This window comes from Bubalus kerabau, chromosome 8, assembly GCF_029407905.1.
Source record: "Bubalus kerabau isolate K-KA32 ecotype Philippines breed swamp buffalo chromosome 8, PCC_UOA_SB_1v2, whole genome shotgun sequence".
NCBI classification, from domain to species: Eukaryota; Metazoa; Chordata; class Mammalia; order Artiodactyla; family Bovidae; genus Bubalus; species Bubalus kerabau.
In genome coordinates, this window is record NC_073631.1 from 85,370,109 (window position 1) to 85,392,207 (window position 22,099).

The 22,099-nt window shown below is 40.0% G+C and overlaps 1 protein-coding gene across 5 annotated transcripts in view; it reads left to right on the forward strand.

Moving 5' to 3' along the window:
* Window positions 1–22,099, forward strand: part of VPS41 (VPS41 subunit of HOPS complex) — a 211,604-nt gene that overhangs the window by 176,170 nt on the left and 13,335 nt on the right. For all 5 annotated transcript variants that reach the window (XM_055590765.1, XM_055590767.1, XM_055590764.1 and 2 more), the window contains 6 exons: window positions 5,679–5,806; window positions 8,483–8,627; window positions 10,742–10,783; window positions 10,922–10,972; window positions 15,796–15,933; window positions 22,003–22,057. In XM_055590765.1, the coding sequence (XP_055446740.1) occupies window positions 5,679–5,806; window positions 8,483–8,627; window positions 10,742–10,783; window positions 10,922–10,972; window positions 15,796–15,933; window positions 22,003–22,057 (559 nt within the window). The remainder of the gene's footprint in view (window positions 1–5,678; window positions 5,807–8,482; window positions 8,628–10,741; window positions 10,784–10,921; window positions 10,973–15,795; window positions 15,934–22,002; window positions 22,058–22,099) is intronic.

Genomic DNA, 22,099 nt, shown 5'->3' on the forward strand with positions numbered 1-22,099 from the left:
TTGCCTGTTGTGATGTTATACTCCCAACAACACTATACTAGTAATATCCAATTTTACAGAGAACTAAAGATTAAAGAGAGGACTTGCCCATGGCCATATATAATAGGCATGCCTAGGTTTGAATTTAAATTTGGTGTTTGCATGCACCCAAAATGGATTTTTTTTTTTCCCGGCCATGCCATATGGCTTGCGAGATCTTAATTCCCCAACCAGGAATCAGGCCATCAGACCTGGGCCCTCAGCAGTAAAAGTGCAAAGTTGTAACCACTAGACCGTCAAAGAAGTCTCCCAAAATGGATTATAATTTTTAAAGTTGTTCCTTTAACACATATTTATTCGGAAAATCTGTTTCATGCCTGCTGTATTCCAGGAATGTGCTAGGCACTAGGCATGCAGGTGTGAATGAAATGATGTGCATTTAGCGATAGCCCACAGTCTTAGTCACACCCAAGCACGTAAACCAGCAGTTCTCAACAGGGGCAGACACCCCCTACCCCCTCACTGGCCCAGAAATATTTGGTGATAGAGACATTTTTAGTTGTCATGACTGGGAGATTGGTAACACTGTCATTTAGTAGGTAGAGGCCAGCAGGATGCTGCTAAACGTCCTTCAATGCACAGGACAGCTCCGTATGACAAAGAATTCTGTCCTTAAATGTCAGCAGGACTGAGGTTGACAAACCCCTAAGATAAACAGGTAAATTATTACATCATATGCTAGGTGCTCTCATAAGGCTATCCACGAAATGCTGTGGAAAGACTTAGCCTTCTTCTACTTCTGACCAGAGGGAAAGATGAGATTTCTGGTGGGCAGGTTCCAGGCAAGGCTGGTAAGTTCTGCTGCTGGGAGGATCCATACCCTGGTAGATTGCAGACCCTGGGCTCCTCTTCTCCAGCTTCTGTCCAACCTTCACAGTCTTTCATAAAAGTGGTACCATCTTCAACTCCTACTAATGTTCAGGAGCCTAACCCGGTGATCTGTTTTCATTTTTGGTACCTCATATCATGTTACAAGTTGTCCTTGCTTTCACACATTCTGATGTTATGTTTTGAAAAATAAGGAAGACTTTATTTACATCTTTCCTCCTTCCCACAAGAATGTGCAGTAATTTGCAGAAAGGTTAATAGAAATAGAAAGAGGCAATCAGAGAGGGCATGAGAAAAAGAACTGTGTTTTGAGTGCCTACTCGGGCACTTTTTTAACCAATAACTGAGTCCATTTAAAGAGAAGTAATAATGCAAATACTACATTCTCACTCTGAGATTATTTTTAGAGCTTAAGATCTAAAGGGACTTTTAAGATTGTAATCCTTTAATAACACAAAGACTTGGTCAGTTACTGTCAGCCAAGTGTTCCTGGATATGTTCAATTCAAGCATTCTGATGCCTGCATCACCAATGTAATTCTTTTTGTTTTTTTAATATATTTTATTTTATTTTTAACTTTACAATATTGTATTGGTTTTCCCATATATCAACATGAATCCGCCACAGGTATACATGTGTTCCCCATCCTGAACCCTCCTCCCTCCTCCCTCCCCGTAGCATCCCTCTGGGCTTTTACTTTTATAAGCCTGTATTTTTATCATAGGGAGGGATTAAGTGCTTTAGTATGAATTAAAACTGAACAAAATATTTCTTTATTAATTGTGCATACTAATGGAACAGAATTTATTCATGTTCTTTTCTTATTAGCATGTGTTCTAGTGTGATGATCCAATCTTCCCTCCCGGCCTGGATCTGTTCCTTTCTAGATCTGTACAGAAGAGTATATGGTAATGGTGTATGCCATTTATGCTAGGTTCTAACTCATGCAGTCTAGGAGCATGGTTTCTATTTATTTCCTATTCAGTTCAATTCAACACATCTTTAGAACCTACCATGGTCGAGGACTGGGCTGAGTACTCATTTGGATCCAAGAGGAAAACACAGTCCCAGCCTTTAGTGGATTTACAGACTGGTTGCTAAGTTGCTAAGTGACTTAGCAACTTCAGTCGTCTCTGACTCTGTGTGACCCCATAGACGGCAGCCCACCAGGCTCCCCCATCCCTGGGATTCTCCAGGCAAGAATGCTGGAGTGGGTCCCTAGTGGCTCAGATGGTAAAGCGTCTGCCTGCAACGCGGGAGACCCATGTTCGATTCCTGGGTTGGGAAGATCCCCTGGAACTGGGTCGGGAAGATCTCCTGGAGAAGGAAATGGCAATCCACTCCAGCACTCTTGCCTGGAAAATCCCATGGACAGAGGAGCCTGATAGGCTACAGTCCATGGGGTGGCAAAGAGTCAGAGACGAATGAGCGACTTCACTTTCTTTCTCCAATGCATGAAAGTGAAAAGTGAAAGGGAAGTCGCTCAGTCGTGTCCGACTCTTCGCGACCCCATCCATGAACTGCAGCCTACCAGGCTCCACCGCCCATGGGATTTTCCAGCAAGAGTACTGGAGTGGGGTGCCGTCGCCTTCTCCTACTGGGGACACCGTATAAATAAGCTTCAAGTAACTAGAAAATATGTAAAACAGGCAGAGTAATGTGTTATATAAAAAAATGAGAGATTATTATTGGCTGTAGTTATTGAAAAAGGTTTCTTCAGTGAAAAAAGACTTGTAATGGACTGTTCCTGTTTCTTTCCAGTATGTTCTGAGTACCTAGAATAATTATCATAAATATTCCATCTTTGTACACCTTCCCAAAAAATATGGAAAGAATATGAACTTTATTTCAAAATACCAAAGCTTAGTATACTTGTCCTCTTTTTAAAGTAATGTAATTTAACAATAAAAAAAATTTTTTATTATTTATGTGATTCTCTTACAATTCATTATTCAACCCTTATTTTTTTCCAGAAACTTTAAAATCCTATATCATTAAAGGTATCTTGTTGATTCATACCTGAAAAACTTTTGACTGTGAGTGGAAGAAATAAGCAAAACTTAAAGCTTATAGATTTTTTTTGCTGTGTTTTAGGGTGTCTTCCTAGTCATTATTATTAAAAAGTTTACGAGTAATTTGGTTTTGTTATAAGCTCTTGAAAGTAATTCATATTTTAGCTCCCATCATTCTCAGTTTCATGTTTAGTTTTGAATTAAACTGTCACCGAGTTGATCAGATAGCAGTGTTGTGTAGCAACACTTGATCACACATAATGTGGATGAAAATTCTGTGCCTCTAAATAGTACTAAAGGTCAAATTAAAAATATAAGAGGCTTCCCTGGTGGCTCAGTGGTAAAGAATCTGCCTGCCAGTGTAGCAGACACAGGTTCAATCCCTGGTTCAGGAAGATCCCACATGCCACGAGCATGAGCCACAACTATCGAGCCTGTGCTCTAAGCCCGGGAGCTGCAACTGCTGAAGCCCGAACACCCTAGAGCCCATGCTCTGCAACAAGAGAAGCCAGCGCAAGGAGAAGCCTGTGAACCGCCACTGGAGAGTAGCCCCTACTCTCTGCAACTGGTGAAAAGCCTGCAGCAAAGACCCAGCACAGCCAAAAATAAAATTATTTTCTAAACATTGATAAAAAATATAATAAAAAATATATGAAATTAAAAGTATTTTCTTGAAGGTACTGGTGTTTCATGATTTCTTTGTATGGAGTTTCTACTGAAATTTTTTAATTTTTAATTTACAGCCTACCAGAATTATTAAAATAGTTAAGCTTTGCTTCATAATATTAATAACAGATATATAAGCATGTTAAAAATGGGGTGATTTTTGTTGCATTTCGTTTAATGAATAGTCCTTAACCTTTTACTTCCTATGATGGGCACCAAGGGATTCTCTTACTTTGCCACTGGATCCTAATAGCTCCCTGATAACTGTGTTTTCTAATTATTAATAAAGGCTTCAGGGTAATTTCATCAGTATTTTTCATCATATTTAATCAGAGATACATAGAATCAGTTAAGCAGAGAATAGCCTAATGTGAAATGTGATTAGTGTTTATTTCAGTTTATGTTGGAGTCGTCTCATTTTTAATCACGCAGTGTGATCGGTTATTTTGTCTTATTTTCATTAGAAGTTGGGAGTGCTGCAAGGCTATTAACTGAATCAGGAAAATAAAAAAGGAGCCAAGCTTTCATCTTTCCCTGAATAGTATTATTCCTGGTCTCAGGGCTACTGAGAATTGCTAGTATTGGGGTGGAAATCTTGTCAGGACATTTTTCTTTTAATCTTATAAATTACAGAGTCTTAAGAAAACAGAAACTTGATCCTTTGTACTTGATCCAAAGTATCATTTTGATTCAGAGAATATTTTAATGTTGTGATTCAGTGGTTTTATAAAATATGTCCTCTTTACTGAGTGAATCTCCTTCCCAAATCTCACAGATCAAACTGTAGTCATGGTCACATGAAGGAAAGTTGCAGTTTGAATAGAAAATACACAGACTGTTGTTTTGATATCTTGCCATCCTTCCCAGGGGATACTTGAGTAGAAACTGGACTTGAAACTATTCCTGATTCTCTCATGATTTTTCTTCTTACCAAATCCTAGTACTTTACAGAAGCAAATTCCACCATGCTGTTTTCATTTCTAAGTATCATATAAACCAATTAAAAGTAGTTCATTAAGGCACTGAAGTAAAGTGATAGTCGCTCAGATGTGTCTGACTCTGTCCTGTCTGACTGTAGCCCACCAGGCTCCTCTGTCCATGGACTTCTCCAGCAAGAACACTGGAGTGGGTTGCCATTCCCTTCTCTAATGGATCTTCCTGATCCAGGGATTGAACCCTGATCTTCTGCACCGCAGGCAGATTTTTTTACCATCTGAGCCACCAGAGAAGGATCATTAAGGCATTCATTGAGTTATTTAATATTAATAATTTTTTCAATAATGTGAATATTTTTATTTCTTCTGCTATCTGTAGAAACATTTAAGGTTTTTGGTTTTGTTTTTTTTCCCCTAAAAGTTGCCAAAGATCAGTAAGTAAACTGCTCCCTAGTACTTTGAGTTACAAGGGCTAAAATTAGGGATCAGCACTGCAGAGACTGCCCAGGACACTGGCTCACAGCACTGGAAAGCTCTGGAGACAGGATCCACAGCACTGGAGACAGGATTCAATCAGGGGATCTGGAATTTTCTATGAGAACCACAAAATTTGAAATACAGAAAGAGTCAGGGTAAGATCAGGGGATAAGACTTGAACCAAGTCCCAAATCCCTAAACAAAACTAGAATTGGAGGCACCCAGTGGAAGGGAGACAGAGATGATAACTTGCTGAACGTGGGATGCTGGTTGATTCCACCATGGGAGCAAAGCCACCACCTGCACAGTGCTGGCTGAGCAGCTGACTTGGACAGTATCTGTAAGATGTCAGAGAATGCCTTCCAGGTGTTACAGTTAGTCCACGATGAGGAGAGAGCAAGTAGACCTAACTCTGTGCAGTGGTGCCTAATGGAAGGACCCCGGGGCCTTGCTTCCTCATGCATTTCATCCAATACGAAGAGCAGGGATAGTTCTGCCCACTTTACTTCTCAGGAATGGCCAATGGAAATGGATATGTGGTCATTCTCTGCCTCCCTTGCCACCACCAAACCCATAGTCTGAAAATGGATGATATGTTTATGGACCAATGTTTTCATCATAAATGGGTTTGTGTGTTTTCCATGAAACTTTCAGGCATTGTTTGAACTCTTGGGATTGCTTTCCTTTTTAAAGAGTGTTCTGTTTTTTCCCCCTCGGTTAGGGTTTTGCCACGTTGATCCGAGAATGGCCGGGAGATCTGTACAACAATTCAGTAATAGTTCAAGCGGTTCGGGATCACCTGAAGAAAGATAGTCAGAACAGGACCTTACTTAAAACCCTGGCAGAATTGTGAGTATATTTTAATGCCCTTTTTTTCCCCCAAATCAATCGTCATGAAAAGTTTTCGTATTTTAGATCTGGCAAACTGAATTGGGAGAATGCAAGTTTGTATGTACCATTTTCCCATATTCACTCTTAGTAGAAAAAACTTTTCGTAAGCCTCCAGTGTACAGCTAGAAGGTAAGGTAAGGGAAATGTGTGAGACAGTACAGTTGTAATTTATTTCCCAGAGGAGAGGAGCTTTGGTCAGCACCACTTGGTGGAGGCAGTGGTTTGGGGAGGGAAGGACGCCAGGTCTTAGACTGCTGCAGCAAGTCATTTTCCCAGTGAGGCTCTGGTTTCTGTCATTCTTGGGTCTGCAAGTTAGTAAACTTCTCAAACTGTAGACTCTTTTTTTTTTTTTTTTTAATATGTCTGGAATGCAGTAGTTTTTTTTTTTTTTTTAAACTTTACAAAATTGTATTAGTTTTGCCAAATATCAAAATGAATCCGCCACAGGTATACATGTGTTCCCCATCCTGAACCTTCCTCCCTCCTCCCTCCCCATACCATCCCTCTGGGTCGTCCCAGTGCACTAGCCCCAAGCATCCATTATCGTGCATTGAACCTGGACTGGCAACTCATTTCATACATGTTATTTTACATGTTTCAATGCCATTCTCCCAAATCTTCCCACCCTCTCCCTCTCCCACAGAGTCCATAAGACTGTTCTATACATCAGTGTCTCTTTTGCTGTCTTGTACACAGGGTTATTGTTACCATCGTTCTAAATTCCATATATATGCGTTAGTATACTGTATTGGTGTTTTTCTTTCTGGCTTACTTCACTCTGTATAATAGGCTCCAGTTTCATCCACCTCATTAGAACTGATTCACATGTATTCTTTTTAATGGCTGAGTAATACTCCATTGTGTATATGTACCACAGCTTTCTTATCCATTCATCTGATGGACATCTAGGTTGCTTCCATGTCCTGGCTATTATAAACAGTGCTGCGATGAACATTGGGGTACACGTGTCTCTTTCCCTTCTGGTTTCCTCAGTGTGTATGCCCAGCAGTGGGATTGCTGGATCATAAGGCAGTTCTATTTCCAGTTTTTTAAGGAATCTCCACACTGTTCTCCATAGTGGCTGTACTAGTTTGCATTCCCACCAACAGTGTAAGAGGGTTCCCTTTTCTCCACACCTTCTCCAGCATTTATTACATGTAGACTTTTGGATCACAGCCATTCTGACTGGTGTGAAATGGTACCTCATAGTGGTTTTGATTTGCATTTCTCTGATAATGAGTGATGTTGAGCATCTTTTCATGTGTTTGTTAGCCATCTGTATGTCTTCTTTGGAGAAATGTCTATTTAGTTCTTTGGTCCATTTTTTGATTGGGTCATTTATTTTTCTGAAGTTGAGCTGTAGGAGTTGCTTGTATATTTTTGAGATTAGTTGTTTGTCAGTTGCTTCATTTGCTATTATTTTCTCCCATTCTGAAGGCTGTCTTTTCACCTTGCTAATAGTTTCCTTTGATGTGCAGAAGCTTTTAAGTTTAATTAGGTCCCATTTGTTTATTTTTGTTTTTATTTCCAATATTCTGGGAGGTGGGTCATAGAGGATCCTGCTGTGATGTATGTCAGAGAGTGTTTTATCTATAAGATCACCGGGTGCAATTCCGTATGGGTTGGTTTTCATGAAATTTCTTAATCAAGAACTGAATGCAGTGCCTGGCACTGAGTCAGGTCTCAGAATATGGAAGCTTGGTCAATGCTTTTTGTATTTTGGGGCACTTTCAGTGACTCGGGCTTTGTGCTAAATGCCTGAGATGCAGACAGATAAGGTACCCCTGTGCTCTAGGACCTTTGATTAGTGAAACATGAAGCACGCTGTAGTTAATCTCAGGAAGACCACCTTGCTTATTCCCTCCTCACACTCCCACCATCTCAGACAAGCCCTTCTATCACTCTTACCTCTTTTGCCCGAGACCAGGAAAAGGAGACCCAATGGCCTAGCATCAGGGCTGTTAAGACTTTCCACCAAAGGAGTTTTGTTTGTGGCACTGAGTTGGAACACTAATCATTTTCTTCTGGAAACATTGTTCTAGTTTTCCTTGGATTCTTTAGTTACTAACACTAATAGTACTGATAATTCTGTAGTACTAATAATGGACCCAATGGGGCTTAGCATCAGTTGGCCTTTAGGAGCTGACTTGCCAAATTAAGCAATGTGAAAAACATTGTTTCAACACAAAAACACATTTGAATTTTATACAACCTCCTTACAGATAAGCTTTTGGAATATCACCCATCTGTCATCTGACTACTGTGTGTAAGAATTGTAACTTTCTATTACTAGAATAAGAATTTCCTTCATTTGGGGGTCATAATTTCTTTGTATATAGATTTCTCTAAAACATTTTGAGAGTTTTCTGTAGGAAATTAGTTTTTGTCAATATTGACAGACTATTGACAATAGAATATTTTCAATTTTCTAAAATTTTCTCAAGGTTCTGAGAAAGAAATACTTACTGGTCACATATAGTTCAATCCCAAGGAACACTTTTCTAAAAAAAGTTAATTTTTCTCTCTAAACAAGTGTTTCAGTTTTCATTAAAGTAAAACATGATTTATTGAATATATCTTCATGTTTTATTAGAAGTGTTGATGAACATTAATGTAGAACCTTTGTCTTACCAGGTACACCTACGACAAAAACTACGGCAATGCTTTGGAAATATACCTAACACTAAGACACAAGGACGTTTTCCAGTTGATCCACAAGCATAATCTTTTCAGTTCTATCAAGGATAAAATTGTTTTATTAATGGATTTTGATTCTGAGGTAATGTTTTTCTTTTTTTAAGATTTCTTTATTTTTTAAAAAATTTTATTGGAGTATAGTTGATTTATAGTATATGTTAGTTTCAAGTGTACAGCAAAGTGAATCAGTTATCATGTGTTTCTTATTTTACTACTGATAAATTATTTGTGCTGTCCCAAGTTTTTATAGACATTTGTCCACATGCTGGAGTAGTTAATCAATCACATAACTTGTTGTATGCTAACTGTTCAGAACACTCTGACCCTCACCAGATGTTCCTTTAGTAGTTGGCATTCAGGACTCCTTTAGCTGACGCAGTTTTTCTGTAAAAGCAATCATAACTTGATGTGGAACTTTTAAAGTTGTGTGTATGTGAAGTAATTTTTTTTTTGTAGTAAAACAGGTCATTGTAATTCATAGGAACAGAGAAACTAGCCGTATGCTTTAGCTCATTCAATCCTCTTAATTGTATGTCCCAGAATTCAAGCTGTAAGTAAACTGTTCTGGCCTGTTTGTGGCACTTTTATTCTTTGGCATTCACAGCTTTAGCATGTGGAGTTGCCATTGGTCTCAGATGACAAAAAGATTAAAAAGAAGATAATAAAGTGGATTTGAATAATGGGATGTTTGTCTAATGACTTCCCTGGTGGTAAAGACTTCAGATGGTAAAGAATCTGCCTGCAATGTTGGAGACTTGGCTTTGATTCCTTGATCAGGAAGATCCCCTGGAGAATGGAATGGACACCCACTCCAGTATTCTTACCTGGAGAATTCCATGGACAAAGGACCCTGGAGGGCTACAGTCCTTGGGGTCACAAAGAATCAGACACGACTAAGCAACTAACACTTTCACTTCTGTCTGATGAGGGCACCCAGCCTCCACATCTCACAGTGGGTCTTGTAAAGTGATAGAAATTGTATGTATTTTAAAAAAGAAAGTTAATGCCAAGTGCTAGTGATGAAAAGAAATAGTTTCATAAAATACAGTAGCTGTTACTCGAAAAGTTGAAATTTTAGATAAATCAAAGAGTAGAACACTTAAGGTTCCAAAAAGGTTACTTGGACTTTTTAAAATTTTATTTTACTGTATCTAGGGGTATTATGTGCTATATTATATATCTATTACGTGCTGTGTATTAGACTTCACACACTTAAACTTAATTTAAATAGAAGCTAAATCTACTTTTTCTGAAAGATGCTTTTAGCCCATTTTTCATTCTGAATGAGTCAAGTCCTTAGGGAGTACAGATTTAAAAATAGTGCAGTTCCTAGGAAGTTCAGGTGCAGAGATTCTGCTTCTCTGGCAGAAGATGATTAAGGGGATGAGCAACTTATATAGAAATTAATTTTCCCATAGCTGGTCTCCCCTTATGACTGACCCACCCTTCATGTATCTCAAGAGCTTATTTTGTATATGAAGCTGTAGACAAACGATGAATGAGTTCAAATTCATTGCTATTCAAGAGCATGAACTCAAGGAATCACGTAACTTTCTAATTAGAAAATAACTTAAGGGTAATCTCTTCCAACATCCTAATGTTTCAGAAAAAAAATGCAGCAGACAGGTAGGCAATGTAACAGAGTCAAGAACAAGACCCAGGGACTCTGTATGAGGCTTAGTCTGGTGGGTTGTCTTCCCACCGCCTCTTGTTACAAACGCTAACTTGTGTTTCCTGAATGATAAAGGTGGCTAAACTCAATTCTGTAAATCCATAAGCTTTATACTGTTATGAAGCTTCAGGTGTCTTTTTTTTTTTCCCCCTTCTGTGTCTTATCCTCTTCTCCACATAAGACCAGCTCCTTTTATCTGTGGAATCTGTAAAGGGACTCCATCAATATTCACGCAGCCAGAAAGAAAGCTCTTTTTTGTGATACTGGGAATATAAATGCTTTGTATTGTGAGTTGTAGCACAGCATCATTTTATGTTGTATGCAAAACACAGAGACCGCAGAGTGAAACAAATTTTAAAATACATTTAGAAATATCTCAAGAACCATTCTAAAGCTAAGAACCCTCTTATCCATGTAAAACAGGCCCTCTGCCTTTCATGGTGATACCATATATAACACATTATGTTCTGTGTTCTCTTTTTCTGTGGCAAATTTCAGTGACTGGGTATTTTTTCATATTGCAGAAAGCTGTTGACATGCTTCTGGACAATGAAGATAAAATTTCAGTGAGTGCCTTTATATGTATTGAAACAGATGAGTGTCTGAGACCACTATCACCATAAAGAAGAGAGATGTTCATCAGATAATTTCACAGCTGTATTTGTATCCTCATAACTCTACATTTAATTTTTTTTTCCCTATAGATTAAAAAAGTAGTGGAAGAATTAGAAGACAGACCGGAGTTGCAGCACGTGGTGAGCATGACAGTCCTTCTCTTTTGCCCTTTGATTGAATAGAGCAGCAAGTCACCTTCCAGTGTTGGTTTGAGAAGACTGGAGTGAACACAATATTCTGTAATTGTTATTATGCAGCAGATGATCAGAATCCAGACTAGGAATTAATAACAGATCAGGAACTTTAACTTTGACTCAAAATTGAATTGTGATTAAAAAAAAAAAAAGTTATCACATTTTTGTATTATCAAACTATGCCTAGGAGTAAACAACTTCCTTCTATCAATTGAAGAAAAAAAAAATACACACCCCGAAAGTTGAGAATTATGTGTTATTGAGCACATACAGAGAACTATAGCCTGGGAGAGCAGCCTCTTAGATAGCGCTAAGGGACTGTTCCAAACAGGTCAGGGGAGCCAGGATGTATAGCAGTTTTTGCTGGGGAAAAAAAAACAAAAATATAGTGAAATATCCCAAGAGTATTGCTAACCACAGACACAGACAACAAACATCTCAAGTTAATGATTTTAGTGCCTTCCTTTGTATAGGAAGATAGTAGACTCTGGACTCATTGAAATCATCCCTTAGATACGCATCTTAACTGTCCAGGGCCAGAGTGTGTTTTTCTCCAAGCTGACTTCCCCTCAGGGTGCTCTGTTGGGTTGGCTGCAGTGGCTTTATGGGCTTGATGGTGGGCAACATTCATTATTTACAAATGGCAGGTAGTGTTCTTTGTCCACACTTCTCTAGTTACCATTCAATATAATTATGGCATCAATTACAGCCAAGCCAGTTCCCTGACTCTACACCAAAGATACCACGTTTTCCTGCTAAGGAAACACCACACAGCTGTTCCATGTCCAGGACCGCACAGAACACTCACAGATCAGAGCCTCATTTTTTGACAGAGCCTGTGCCTTCTTCTCTTATGTGGTCGTGTGGTGGGGCCATTGGGCCCATTACTCTAGTTTCTTTTGTTGGGGGCTCCTTTGATCCTCTGCATTGCTGTCATCATGGGAGCAAAACAGGAAGAGACATTTTTCTATGTCCTTTCAAAATGATGCCAGAGAAGTCTTCAGTGAAAATAGGGGTTGTTCCAGTAGGCCTGTGAGCATCATATAAGACTGTTGTGTCTGTGCGCACCTCTTTGCACCCCGGGAGGAGCATTAGGAAACAGAGCATTTATAAGTCAGTTTCATGCACTGAAGCTTTTGAAGACTCCAGTATAGGAACGTGAAGTGACTTGGGGGGAAGTTGTCACTTTGTTTGCTCAGTGGTTTTCTGAATGCTTTTTGCTCTGCTGTTCATGACTGAAAATCGCCAGATTATCCGCTTACCCAAGCAAGGTACCTCTGTGTGGGTCATCATGGAATTTGTTTGCAAAGCAGTGGTTTCTGGCTGCCTTCAGCCGTGAGACAGGATCACAGGCGGCAGGTACCAAGTGACAGTGTCAGTAGGGCAGTGGTAGAACGCTGGCAGTGCTCACACGGAAGTGGCCCATCGTCTCTGTCAGGCAAAGTAACGTCTCTATACGTTTGCCCCAAAGATGTGAAAGAACCTTCTTAATCCATTTGCACCTCTGGGAATCCGCAGTGTGTCAGTTCTTACACTGACACCATGCCAGTGGAGTGGCCGGAGTCTTCATCAGAGCAGGGACTTCTCTCGGCCTCCCCCAGTTCTTGCCTGAGAGAGAGGGAGCGGTTAACCCAAGGAGGGGGTTCTCAGTGTGCTTGTGTCCTGGTTAGGCTTATTTAGTGACCATATACGACAGCAAGTGTCAGGCTCCAGCAGCTTCATTCCCCGTCACAACTTCAAGGCAGGCTCAAGCTCTGTGTTGAGGAATCAATCCAATCAAGGGGGCAGATGCACTGATGCACTTGGTGTGATGAAGTCTTCCCACCTCAGGTGGGTTCTAGGGTGTTTGTGTCCATTTAACATGAACTAAACATTGAAGAAAGTAGGGAAAACCACTAGACCATTCAGGTACGACCTAAATCAAATCCCTTATGATTATACAGTGGAAGTGAGAAATAGATTTAAGGGCCTAGATCTGATAGATAGCGTGCCTGATGAACTATGGAATGAGGTTCGTGACATTGTACAGGAGACAGGGATCAAGACCATTCCCATAGAAAAGAAATGCAAAAAAGCAAAATGGCTGTCTGGGGAGGCCTTACAAATACCTGTGAAAAGAAGAGAAGCGAAAAGCAAAGGAGAAAAGGAAAGATATAAGCATCTGAATGCAGAGTTCCAAAGAATAGCAAGAAGACATAAGAAAGTCTTCTTCAGTGATCAATGCAAAGAAATAGAGGAAAACAACAGAATGGGAAAGACTAGGGATCTCTTCAAGAAAATCAGAGATACCAAAGGAACATTTCATGCAAAGATGGGCTCGATAAAGGACAGAAATGGTATGGACCTAACAGAAGCAGAAGATATTAACAAGAGATGGCAAGAATACACAGAAGAACTGTACAAAAAAGATCTTCACGACCCAGATAATCACGATGGTGTGATCACTGACCTAGAGCCAGACATCCTGGAATGTGAGGTCAAGTGGGCCTTAGAAAGCATCACTATGAACAAAGCTAGTGGAGGTGATGGAATTCCAGTTGAACTATTCCAAATCCTGAAAGATGATGCTGTGAAAGTGCTGCACTCAATATGCCAGCAAATTTGGAAAACTCAGCAGTGGCCACAGGACTGCAAAAGGTCAGTATTCATTCCAATCCCAAAGAAAGGCAATGCCAAAGAATGCTCAAACTACCGCACAATTGCACTCCTCTCACACGCTAGTAAAGTAATGCTCAAAATTCTCCAAGCCAGGCTTCAGCAATATGTGAACCGTGAATTCCTGATGTTCAAGCTGGTTTTAGAAAAGGCAGAGGAACCAGAGATCAAATTGCCAACATCCGCTGGATCATGGAAAAAGCAAGAGAGTTGCAGAAAAACATCTATTTCTGCTTTATTGACTATGCCAAAGCCTTTGACTATGTGGATCACAATAAACTGTGGAAAATTCTGAAAGAGATGGGAATACCAGACCACCTGATCTGCCTCTTGAGAAATTTGTATGCAGGTCAGGAAGCAACAGTTAGAACTGGACATGGAACAACAGACTGGTTCCAAATAGGAAAAGGAGTTCGTCAAGGCTGTATGTTGTCACCCTGTTTATTTAATTTATATGCAGAGTACATCATGAGAAACGCTGGACTGGAAGAAACACAAGCTGGCATCAAGATTGCTGGGAGAAATATCAATAACCTCAGATATGCAGATGACAGCACCCTTATGGCAGAAAGTGAAGAGGAACTAAAAAGCCTCTTGATGAAAGTGAAAGTGGAGAGTGAAAAAGTTGGCTTAAAGCTCAACATTCAGAAAACGAAGATCATGGCATCCAGTCCCACCACTTCATGGGAAATAGATGGGGAAGCAGTGGAAACAGTGTCAGACTTTATTTTTCTGGGCTCCAAAATCACTGCAGATGGTGACTGCAGCCATGAAATTAAAAGACGCTTACTCCTTGGAAGGAAAGTTATGACCAACCTAGATAGCATATTCAAAAGCAGAGACATTACTTGGCCAACAAAGGTTCGTCTAGTGAAGGCTGTGGTTTTTCCTGTGGTCATGTATGGATGCGAGAGTTGGACTGTGAAGAAGGCCGAGCGCCGAAGAATTGATGCTTTTGAACTGTGGTGTTGGAGAAGACTCTTGAGAGTCCCTTGGACTGCAAGGAGATCCAACCAGTGCATTCTGAAGGAGATCAGCCCTGGGATTTCCTTGGAAGGAATGATGCTCAAGCTGAAACTCCAGTACTTTGGCCACCTCATGCGAAGAGTTGACTCATTGGAAAAGACTCTGATGCTGGGAGGGATTGGGGGCAGGAGGAGAAGGGAACGACAGAGGATGAGATGGCTGGATGGCATCACTGACTCGATGGACGTGAGTCTGAGTGAACTCCGGGAGTTGGTGATGGACAGGGAGGCCTGGCGTGCTGTGATTTATGGGGTTGCAAAGAGTCGGACACGACTGAGCAACTGATCTGATCTCTGAAACATTGAATATCGATTTCTGACTTCTGTGCAATATATTGATAACCTTGCTACTACTCCAAGTTGAAAGTGAATCACTCAATCCCTTGAAGGTTCATTAACTTTTTCAGACAGTCAGAAAAAGAAATCAGCTATGAAAATGGGTTCAAAACACCTGACTCTTCTTGATTTTTTTCACTTTTTGAGGTCCCCAGTGGAGGCAGTGTTTCATGGCAAACACAGATCTCAGTAAAACTTCAGGAGAGGAGATTTAGAAAATATGAGAATTAATTTAGCACTTTCTACTGGAGTTATTTTTGAGAACATGTTCTTGCTCCATGATTCTACCCCCTTTTATATAAAGGATGAGAATTTTTACAATCTAGAAACACTGATCAAGCTTTTTACTTCTGAGGTGAAGCAGATGATGGTGAGAATATTAACAGCTCCTGTCATTAACATTTCTGCAGTGCCTGTTACCAGCCAGGTATGGTTCTGAGTGATTTACAAATGGTAACTCATTCAGTCCTCACAACTGAAGATTTTTGCCAATAAAGAAACTCAGTCACAGAGGGGTTAGTGACCTGCCCAGGGCCACATGGTTGGTAAGAGGCAGAAACAGGTCACTCGGGGCCATCCTAGGAAGGACCAGCACCTCCTTACTCTTGCCAAGGTTGTCTCCTTTCCACTTCCCCTTCACGTAGAGATTTTTCCCAAAAACTGCTTTTCCACCAGCCTGTCTGTGGCTGAAAATAGCAATGTTAAACAGGTCCATATTTTAATATCCTTCATTTGTTCCTTTGATCTTTTTAGTATCTGCATAAGCTTTTCAAAAGAGACCACCATAAGGGACAGCGCTACCATGAGAAGCAGATCAGCCTTTATGCTGAATTCGACCGACCCAACTTGCTTCCATTTCTCCGAGACAGTATCCATTGCCCCCTTGAAAAGGTGAGTCCCAGATGCCCCAGCTCAAACGCTGCGAGGTGAGAGTTGTCATTGTTGATAAGCTCTGGGTTCTTCTAGTCTCCTGTCTCTGCTCGTCCATTCTCATTCAAGGGAAAGACTGGCTCTTTAGGCACGAGGTTTTGCTGGGCATTCTATCACAATGGGTGGTCCTATCAGATCAGATTTTGGTAAGGACCTCAAGTATCTCTATGCCAGGTTTAACTGGGATAAAAGTCTCATCTAGGGTCTAGGACTCTATCAACCATAAAACACTGTCCAGAGTCTGATGCATTTACCAGCAAAGTCAGCCTGGGAGGGCAACATGGACCACTCAAAGCCAGAGGCAACTGCCCCAGTCAGGACTCCAAGTTGATACATAACTTCAGTCCTGCACCCTGTGTGCTTTAAATACCCACATGATGTACTTTTCTATTTCTCTGTCACACTCAATTCCATTTTAGTTATAATGTAGTTAACTGTAGTTAAAGCTACAGTTTCTAGTCTCTCCCACCATCCTATAAGTTCTTCAAGGAAAAGGAGTTTGTTTCACTGATTCTCATAAACTCAGTAGCCGGCCACACATTAGACACTGAATGTTATTGCATGCCAGTCGAATGAATGAATAAATTGATATCTACGAGGTTCTAGTTAGGGCTGAATATGAACTAGTGTTATGAGCTTGCTGTTTCAAAATAAACTACAATACTCACCATGTGTGTACTAGAAACTGGGTGACTGAAGACCCTCAGTTTTGTTTCCATGGTTCTTCACACCATCTGCAATGCTCTCTACCATCTACACATATCTTCCTAAATTCAGATGGCCAGAGAGCAAGTACTTTCTACCATCAGCCATATGTAGCAACAAAAAAAAGTATTTGACCCGTAAGAGACACTTACTAAGAAGTTGACTTGACAACACGCAATTTTTGTGCAATCACAGCTTTTCTAGTTGCTTCTTCAGCCCATGATGATTAACTTCAAATGTGTTGAATTTACTGTGAACCAGTTTCAGCTCAATGAATTTTCTGAATCTACAATTAAAAAAAAAAATCTTGCCTGCATATTAGTTTATGAAAAACATTAACAGTTTATGTTTGGGCCCTAAGGCTTTTTCTCAAGAATAAATTTGGAAACACATCATCTTAGAAAAGCAAACGTTCCTCTCTTTTCTCACTTCTGAATCTATAATCTAGAAAAAGAGGGAGAATCTTAATCTTTGAACTGTGCCCCTGTGTTTGTGCCTCACTTTGAAGGAAACGTGTTTCCAGGCAGACCTGGCCTTGTCCTGTTGACTCCTCAGCCAGAGCCCCGCACACGAGGGTGATCAGCACCCACCCAGGCATCCTTCTTCCCCTTCACTGAACACTGTACAGAGGTTCCACGTGGATTCCAGTATGTCCGTGTCTGGAACATGCTTTCAGCCCATTTGGTTTACAGTTTTCCAGTCCAATAGTGTTCAATGGAAAGCATACTGCTCTGACCACAAAGGGAGCATCAGAAATTCTCATCTCCACACATGATATTTCTAATACAGAGAACTCACCTGGAGCATTGTGTGGGCCCTTTGGAATTTTTCTCTCTGAGCTACTGGGAAAAATCAATTGCATATAAGAGAATTTAACACAAACCTGAGAACAATTATGTTTGAAGTAGTTTTTTTTTTTTTTTTTTTTTTTTAAGATAACTTTCAGTGGAAAGAGAATTTGGAACAAAATGGATTTGAGATAGTAATGGTTGAAACATGTCACTATAATCAAGTCATTAGGCTTTCATGTTAAAGATCTTTGAGACATCTTTATTAGAGATTATCTCTGCTTGAGACTCCATTGGGGAAGTCTGTATATTTGCAAAAAATATACAGTCCTTGCTCAGGTACCTCAAGCCATCTTAAAGGAGATTTTCTTGACTTTAATTCATGTCGCATCTCATTCCTTTCTCCCTAGAAATAATAACTCTGTGCACACTGTGTTTCATCTTAGAAACAAATTCCTTTTATGTTTCCCTGTAACATAGAAAAACTACTGACTCATAAAAACCTAAGTAGATTTCCCCCCAGTCTAGAGCTATAAGACAGCATGCTGAGCCTTAGAACCTGAGTCTCTTCACTTTGGGTCCCATATATTTTCCACTGTGGTAAGGAATCACTTTTTTCAGGTTTAAAAAGTTAATTAAAATAACAGCAACAGCAATAGTAATAAAGATATTCCTCAATATTGCAAGAATTGTGAGAGACATCAGTTTTTAAACTGTTCATTCTTCTGTCATTTCCAGGTGTGGTCATCAGGTCCTAGTTTTCACGTTCGCAAATCTGATTGCTTGTGCCGAGAATAGTTAAAAGCAAAATATTAGCTTTATCATTAATACCTGAATTTATGGTCACTCTCATATCTAATTGCATTCACAAGGTGGCAGTATAGATGAATCTGGAGGAATAAAGTAGGAGATGCATAGTTTATTAATTTTCCTTAAAGAAAAATAAGAGTGTATAAAAGATGATGGGGTAAAGGCTATGTAGAAATCATTATAAAACTGATACAGTAGATAGGGCTGATAAAGTTTCCATTAGTTAACCCCTAAATTTTTAACTGTTACTTTACATTAAATAAGGAAAGGAAAATTTTGAATATTATTTTTACATCATTTTTTACTCAATTTTTGTTATTCTGTCTTGTCACTTGTTTTCTGTTATTCTCCTTTTTTGCACACGTGCACGTACGTATGTCCTGTTGGCTTTAAAAATCTTAGTTTAGCTACTTTTTCCTCTAGATGGAGCACTATTGCTCGGGAACATTCAAGAATCTAAAATAAGAAAACATGCTTTTATGCTTTGTGTATGTGCTCAGTTGTGTCCAACTCTTTGCGACTCCATGGACTGTAAGCTGCCAGGCTCTTCTGTCCATGGAATTTTCCAGGCAAGAATACTGGAGTGGGTTGCCATTTCCTACTGCAGAGGATCTTGACCCAGGAATCAAACCCAGGTCTCCTGCGTCTCCTGTATCATCCATGTTTCCAAGAGCAGTTTGGATGAAAGGATTAAAAATAAGAGAGCAGGGTGTTCTCAGACCCAGAAGCTGCCCTCCCACATTTCTGGTTCATCCCCATGGTGGATACTGGTCACATAGCACTCCTACCACCAGAGAGGCCTTGAGGTTTTCATTCTGGGCAGTCACTCAACCACCTATAATCTTACTACTATAAGAAATGGGCAACAGATACTAGGGAGCATCTCGCCACATCACTTTTTAAATTTTTGTTAGAGAATAGTTGCTTTACAATGTTGTGTCAATTTAAGCTATGCAGCAAAGTGAATCAGTTATACATATATCCCCTCTTTTTGGATTTCCTTCCCATTTAGGTCACCACAGAGTACTGAGTAGAGATCCCTGTGCTACAAAGTAGGTTCTCATTGGTTATCTATTTGATACATAGAGTAAGTTATATGGAAATGTCAATCCCAGTCTCCCAATTCATCCCACCCCCTTCCCCCATTGGTGTCCATACATTTGTTCTCTACCTCTGTGTGTCTATTTCTGCTTTGCAAATAAGTTCATGTGTATCATTTTTGAGATCCCACACATAAGTGTTAATAGGACATTTTTTCTTTTTGACTTCATTCTGTATGACACTCCCTAGGTCCGTCTATATCTCTGCAAATGGCACAGTGTCCTTCATTTTTATGACTGAGTAATATTTCATTGTATATATGTAATATCTTTATCCAGCCCTCTGTTGATGGACATTTAAGTTCTTTCTGTGTCCTGGCTGTTGTAAATAGCGGCAATGAACATTAGGGTGCATGTATCTTTCTGAGTTATGGTTTTCTCCAGGTATATGCCCAGGAGTGGGACTGGTGGGTCATATGGTAGCTCTATTTTTAGTTTTTGAGGAACCGCCGTACTGTTCTCCACAGTGATGGTATCAATTTACATTCCCACCAGCAGTGCAAGAGGGTTCCCTTTTCTCCACACACTTTCCAGCATTTATTGTTCGTAGATTTTTTGATGATGGCCATTTTGACCAATGTGAGATGATACTTCATTGTAGTTTGATTTGCATTCCTCTAATATTTAATGATGTTGAGCATCTTTCATGTGGTTGTTGGCCATCTGTATATCTTTTTTGGTGAAATGTCTGTTTCTAGCTCCCCCTCATTTTTTTGAATGGGTTGTTTTCTGATGTTGAGCTACATGAGCTGTTTGTATATTTTGGAGATTAATACCTTGTGGGTTGCTTCATTTGCAAATATTTTCTCCCATTCTGAGGGTTGTCTTTTTGTTTTGTTTATGGTTCCCTTTGCTGTGCAAAAATTTTTAAGTTTAATTAGGTCCTATTTGTTTTGTTTTAATTTTCATTATTACTGTTAGAGGTAGATCAGAAAAGATCTTGCTGCAATTTATGTCAAAGAGTATCCTATCTTTTCCTCTAAGAGTTTTATAGTGTCCAGCCTCACGTTTAGGTCTTTGATCCATTTTGAGTTTATTTTTGTGTATGGTATTGGGAAGTGTTTTAATTGCATTCTTTTACATGTAATAGTCCAGTTTCCCCAGCACCACGTATTGAAGAGACTGTCTTTTCTTCATTGTATATTCTTGCCTTCTTTGTGATAGATTAGGTGACCATAGGTACGTGGATTTGTCTCTGGGCTTTCTATCCTATTCCTCTGATCTATATTTCCATTTTTGTCTGCTACATAATTTTTAAAGGAATTGTGTGAGTAATCAAATTAGTGGTGTTTCTTGCTCATTGTGGCCTTCAGGTCTTCTCATTTTCTCATTTAAATGATTGTGTACCGGGTGGCTCAATGGGAAAGAATCCACGCCAGCAAGAGCCCCTGGAGAAGGGAATGGCAGCCCACTCCAGTATTCCTGCCTGGGAAATCCCATGGACAGAGGAGCCTGGTGGGCTACAGCCCATGGGGTCCCGAAAGAGTTGGACATGACTTAGTTACTAAACAACTCTAAAACATTGTCTTAGTTTCATTCCAATTCTAAAGTGTTATTTTTTTTTAATGGAGTATAATTACAGTGTTTCTGCTGTACAGTAATATGAGTCAGCTGTATGTATACCTACTCCCTCTCAAGCCTCCTTCCCACCCCATCATCACCATCCCACTCCAGGTCATCACAGAGCACCATGCTGAGGTCCCTGTGCTCTGCAGCAGCCTCCTGCTGGCTCGTTTACATGACTGTGTATATACGTCAGTGCTGCTGTCCCAGTTCGTCCCACCCTCCCCTTCCCTCCTCACCCCCATGTCCACCAGTCCATTCTCTACATCTGCATCTCTGTACGTGCCCTGCAAATAGGTTAGTGTGTACAGTTTTTCTAGATTCTATATATATATGCATTAATATGATACTTTTCTCTGACTTCACTCTGTATGACAGACTCTTGGTTCATCCAGATCACTACAAATAACCAGTTTCATTCCTTTTATGGCTGAGTAGTGTTCCATTGTATATACGTGCCACATCTTGCTTATCCATTCATCTGGTGATGGACATTCAGGTTGTTTCCATGTCTTCACTATTGTAAATGGTGCTGCATGGACATTAGGGTGCACATATCTTTTCAGTTTTCCTCCCACTTTTGACAGCTGCTTGAACAGAGTTTTCTTCTAGACCCGGTAAGCCAGCAATAGAAATATTCCCACCCCAGTGTTTAATTCTTTATGCAGCAAGTGTTTACTGCTCTTTACAGGGAACATACAGCTGTGAACAGTAGTCCTTTCCTGGAGCTTAGAATCCAGTGGAAGGAAACGGGGCTTAGACCAGTGCCATGAAGAAACCTCAAGTAGCAGAAAGAAAGAAAGCTTTGTGGGGAAGAACCTTTGTTTCAGCATCTTGCTTTCTGCCTTCACTCTGGAATGTTCTGCCTCAAATATGTTATCAGTTAAATTGTGTAGAGTCCAGCACCTCTCAGGGAAATCTGGACAGCTACAAACAAAACTTAAAGAGGCTTTGTTTTCAAAGGGAGGCATTGGAAAATTCTTTCAAACTTGTATGTTTAAGTGACTGTAGATATTTGTTTTTATATGATAACACATAACATTTTTACCTTGCTTTATTTGAAGGCTCTTGAGATCTGTCAACAGAGAAACTTTGTAGAAGAGACAGTTTATCTTCTCAGTAAGTAGCTTTGATTCATTTTGGTCCCCATAAACTAGAGTG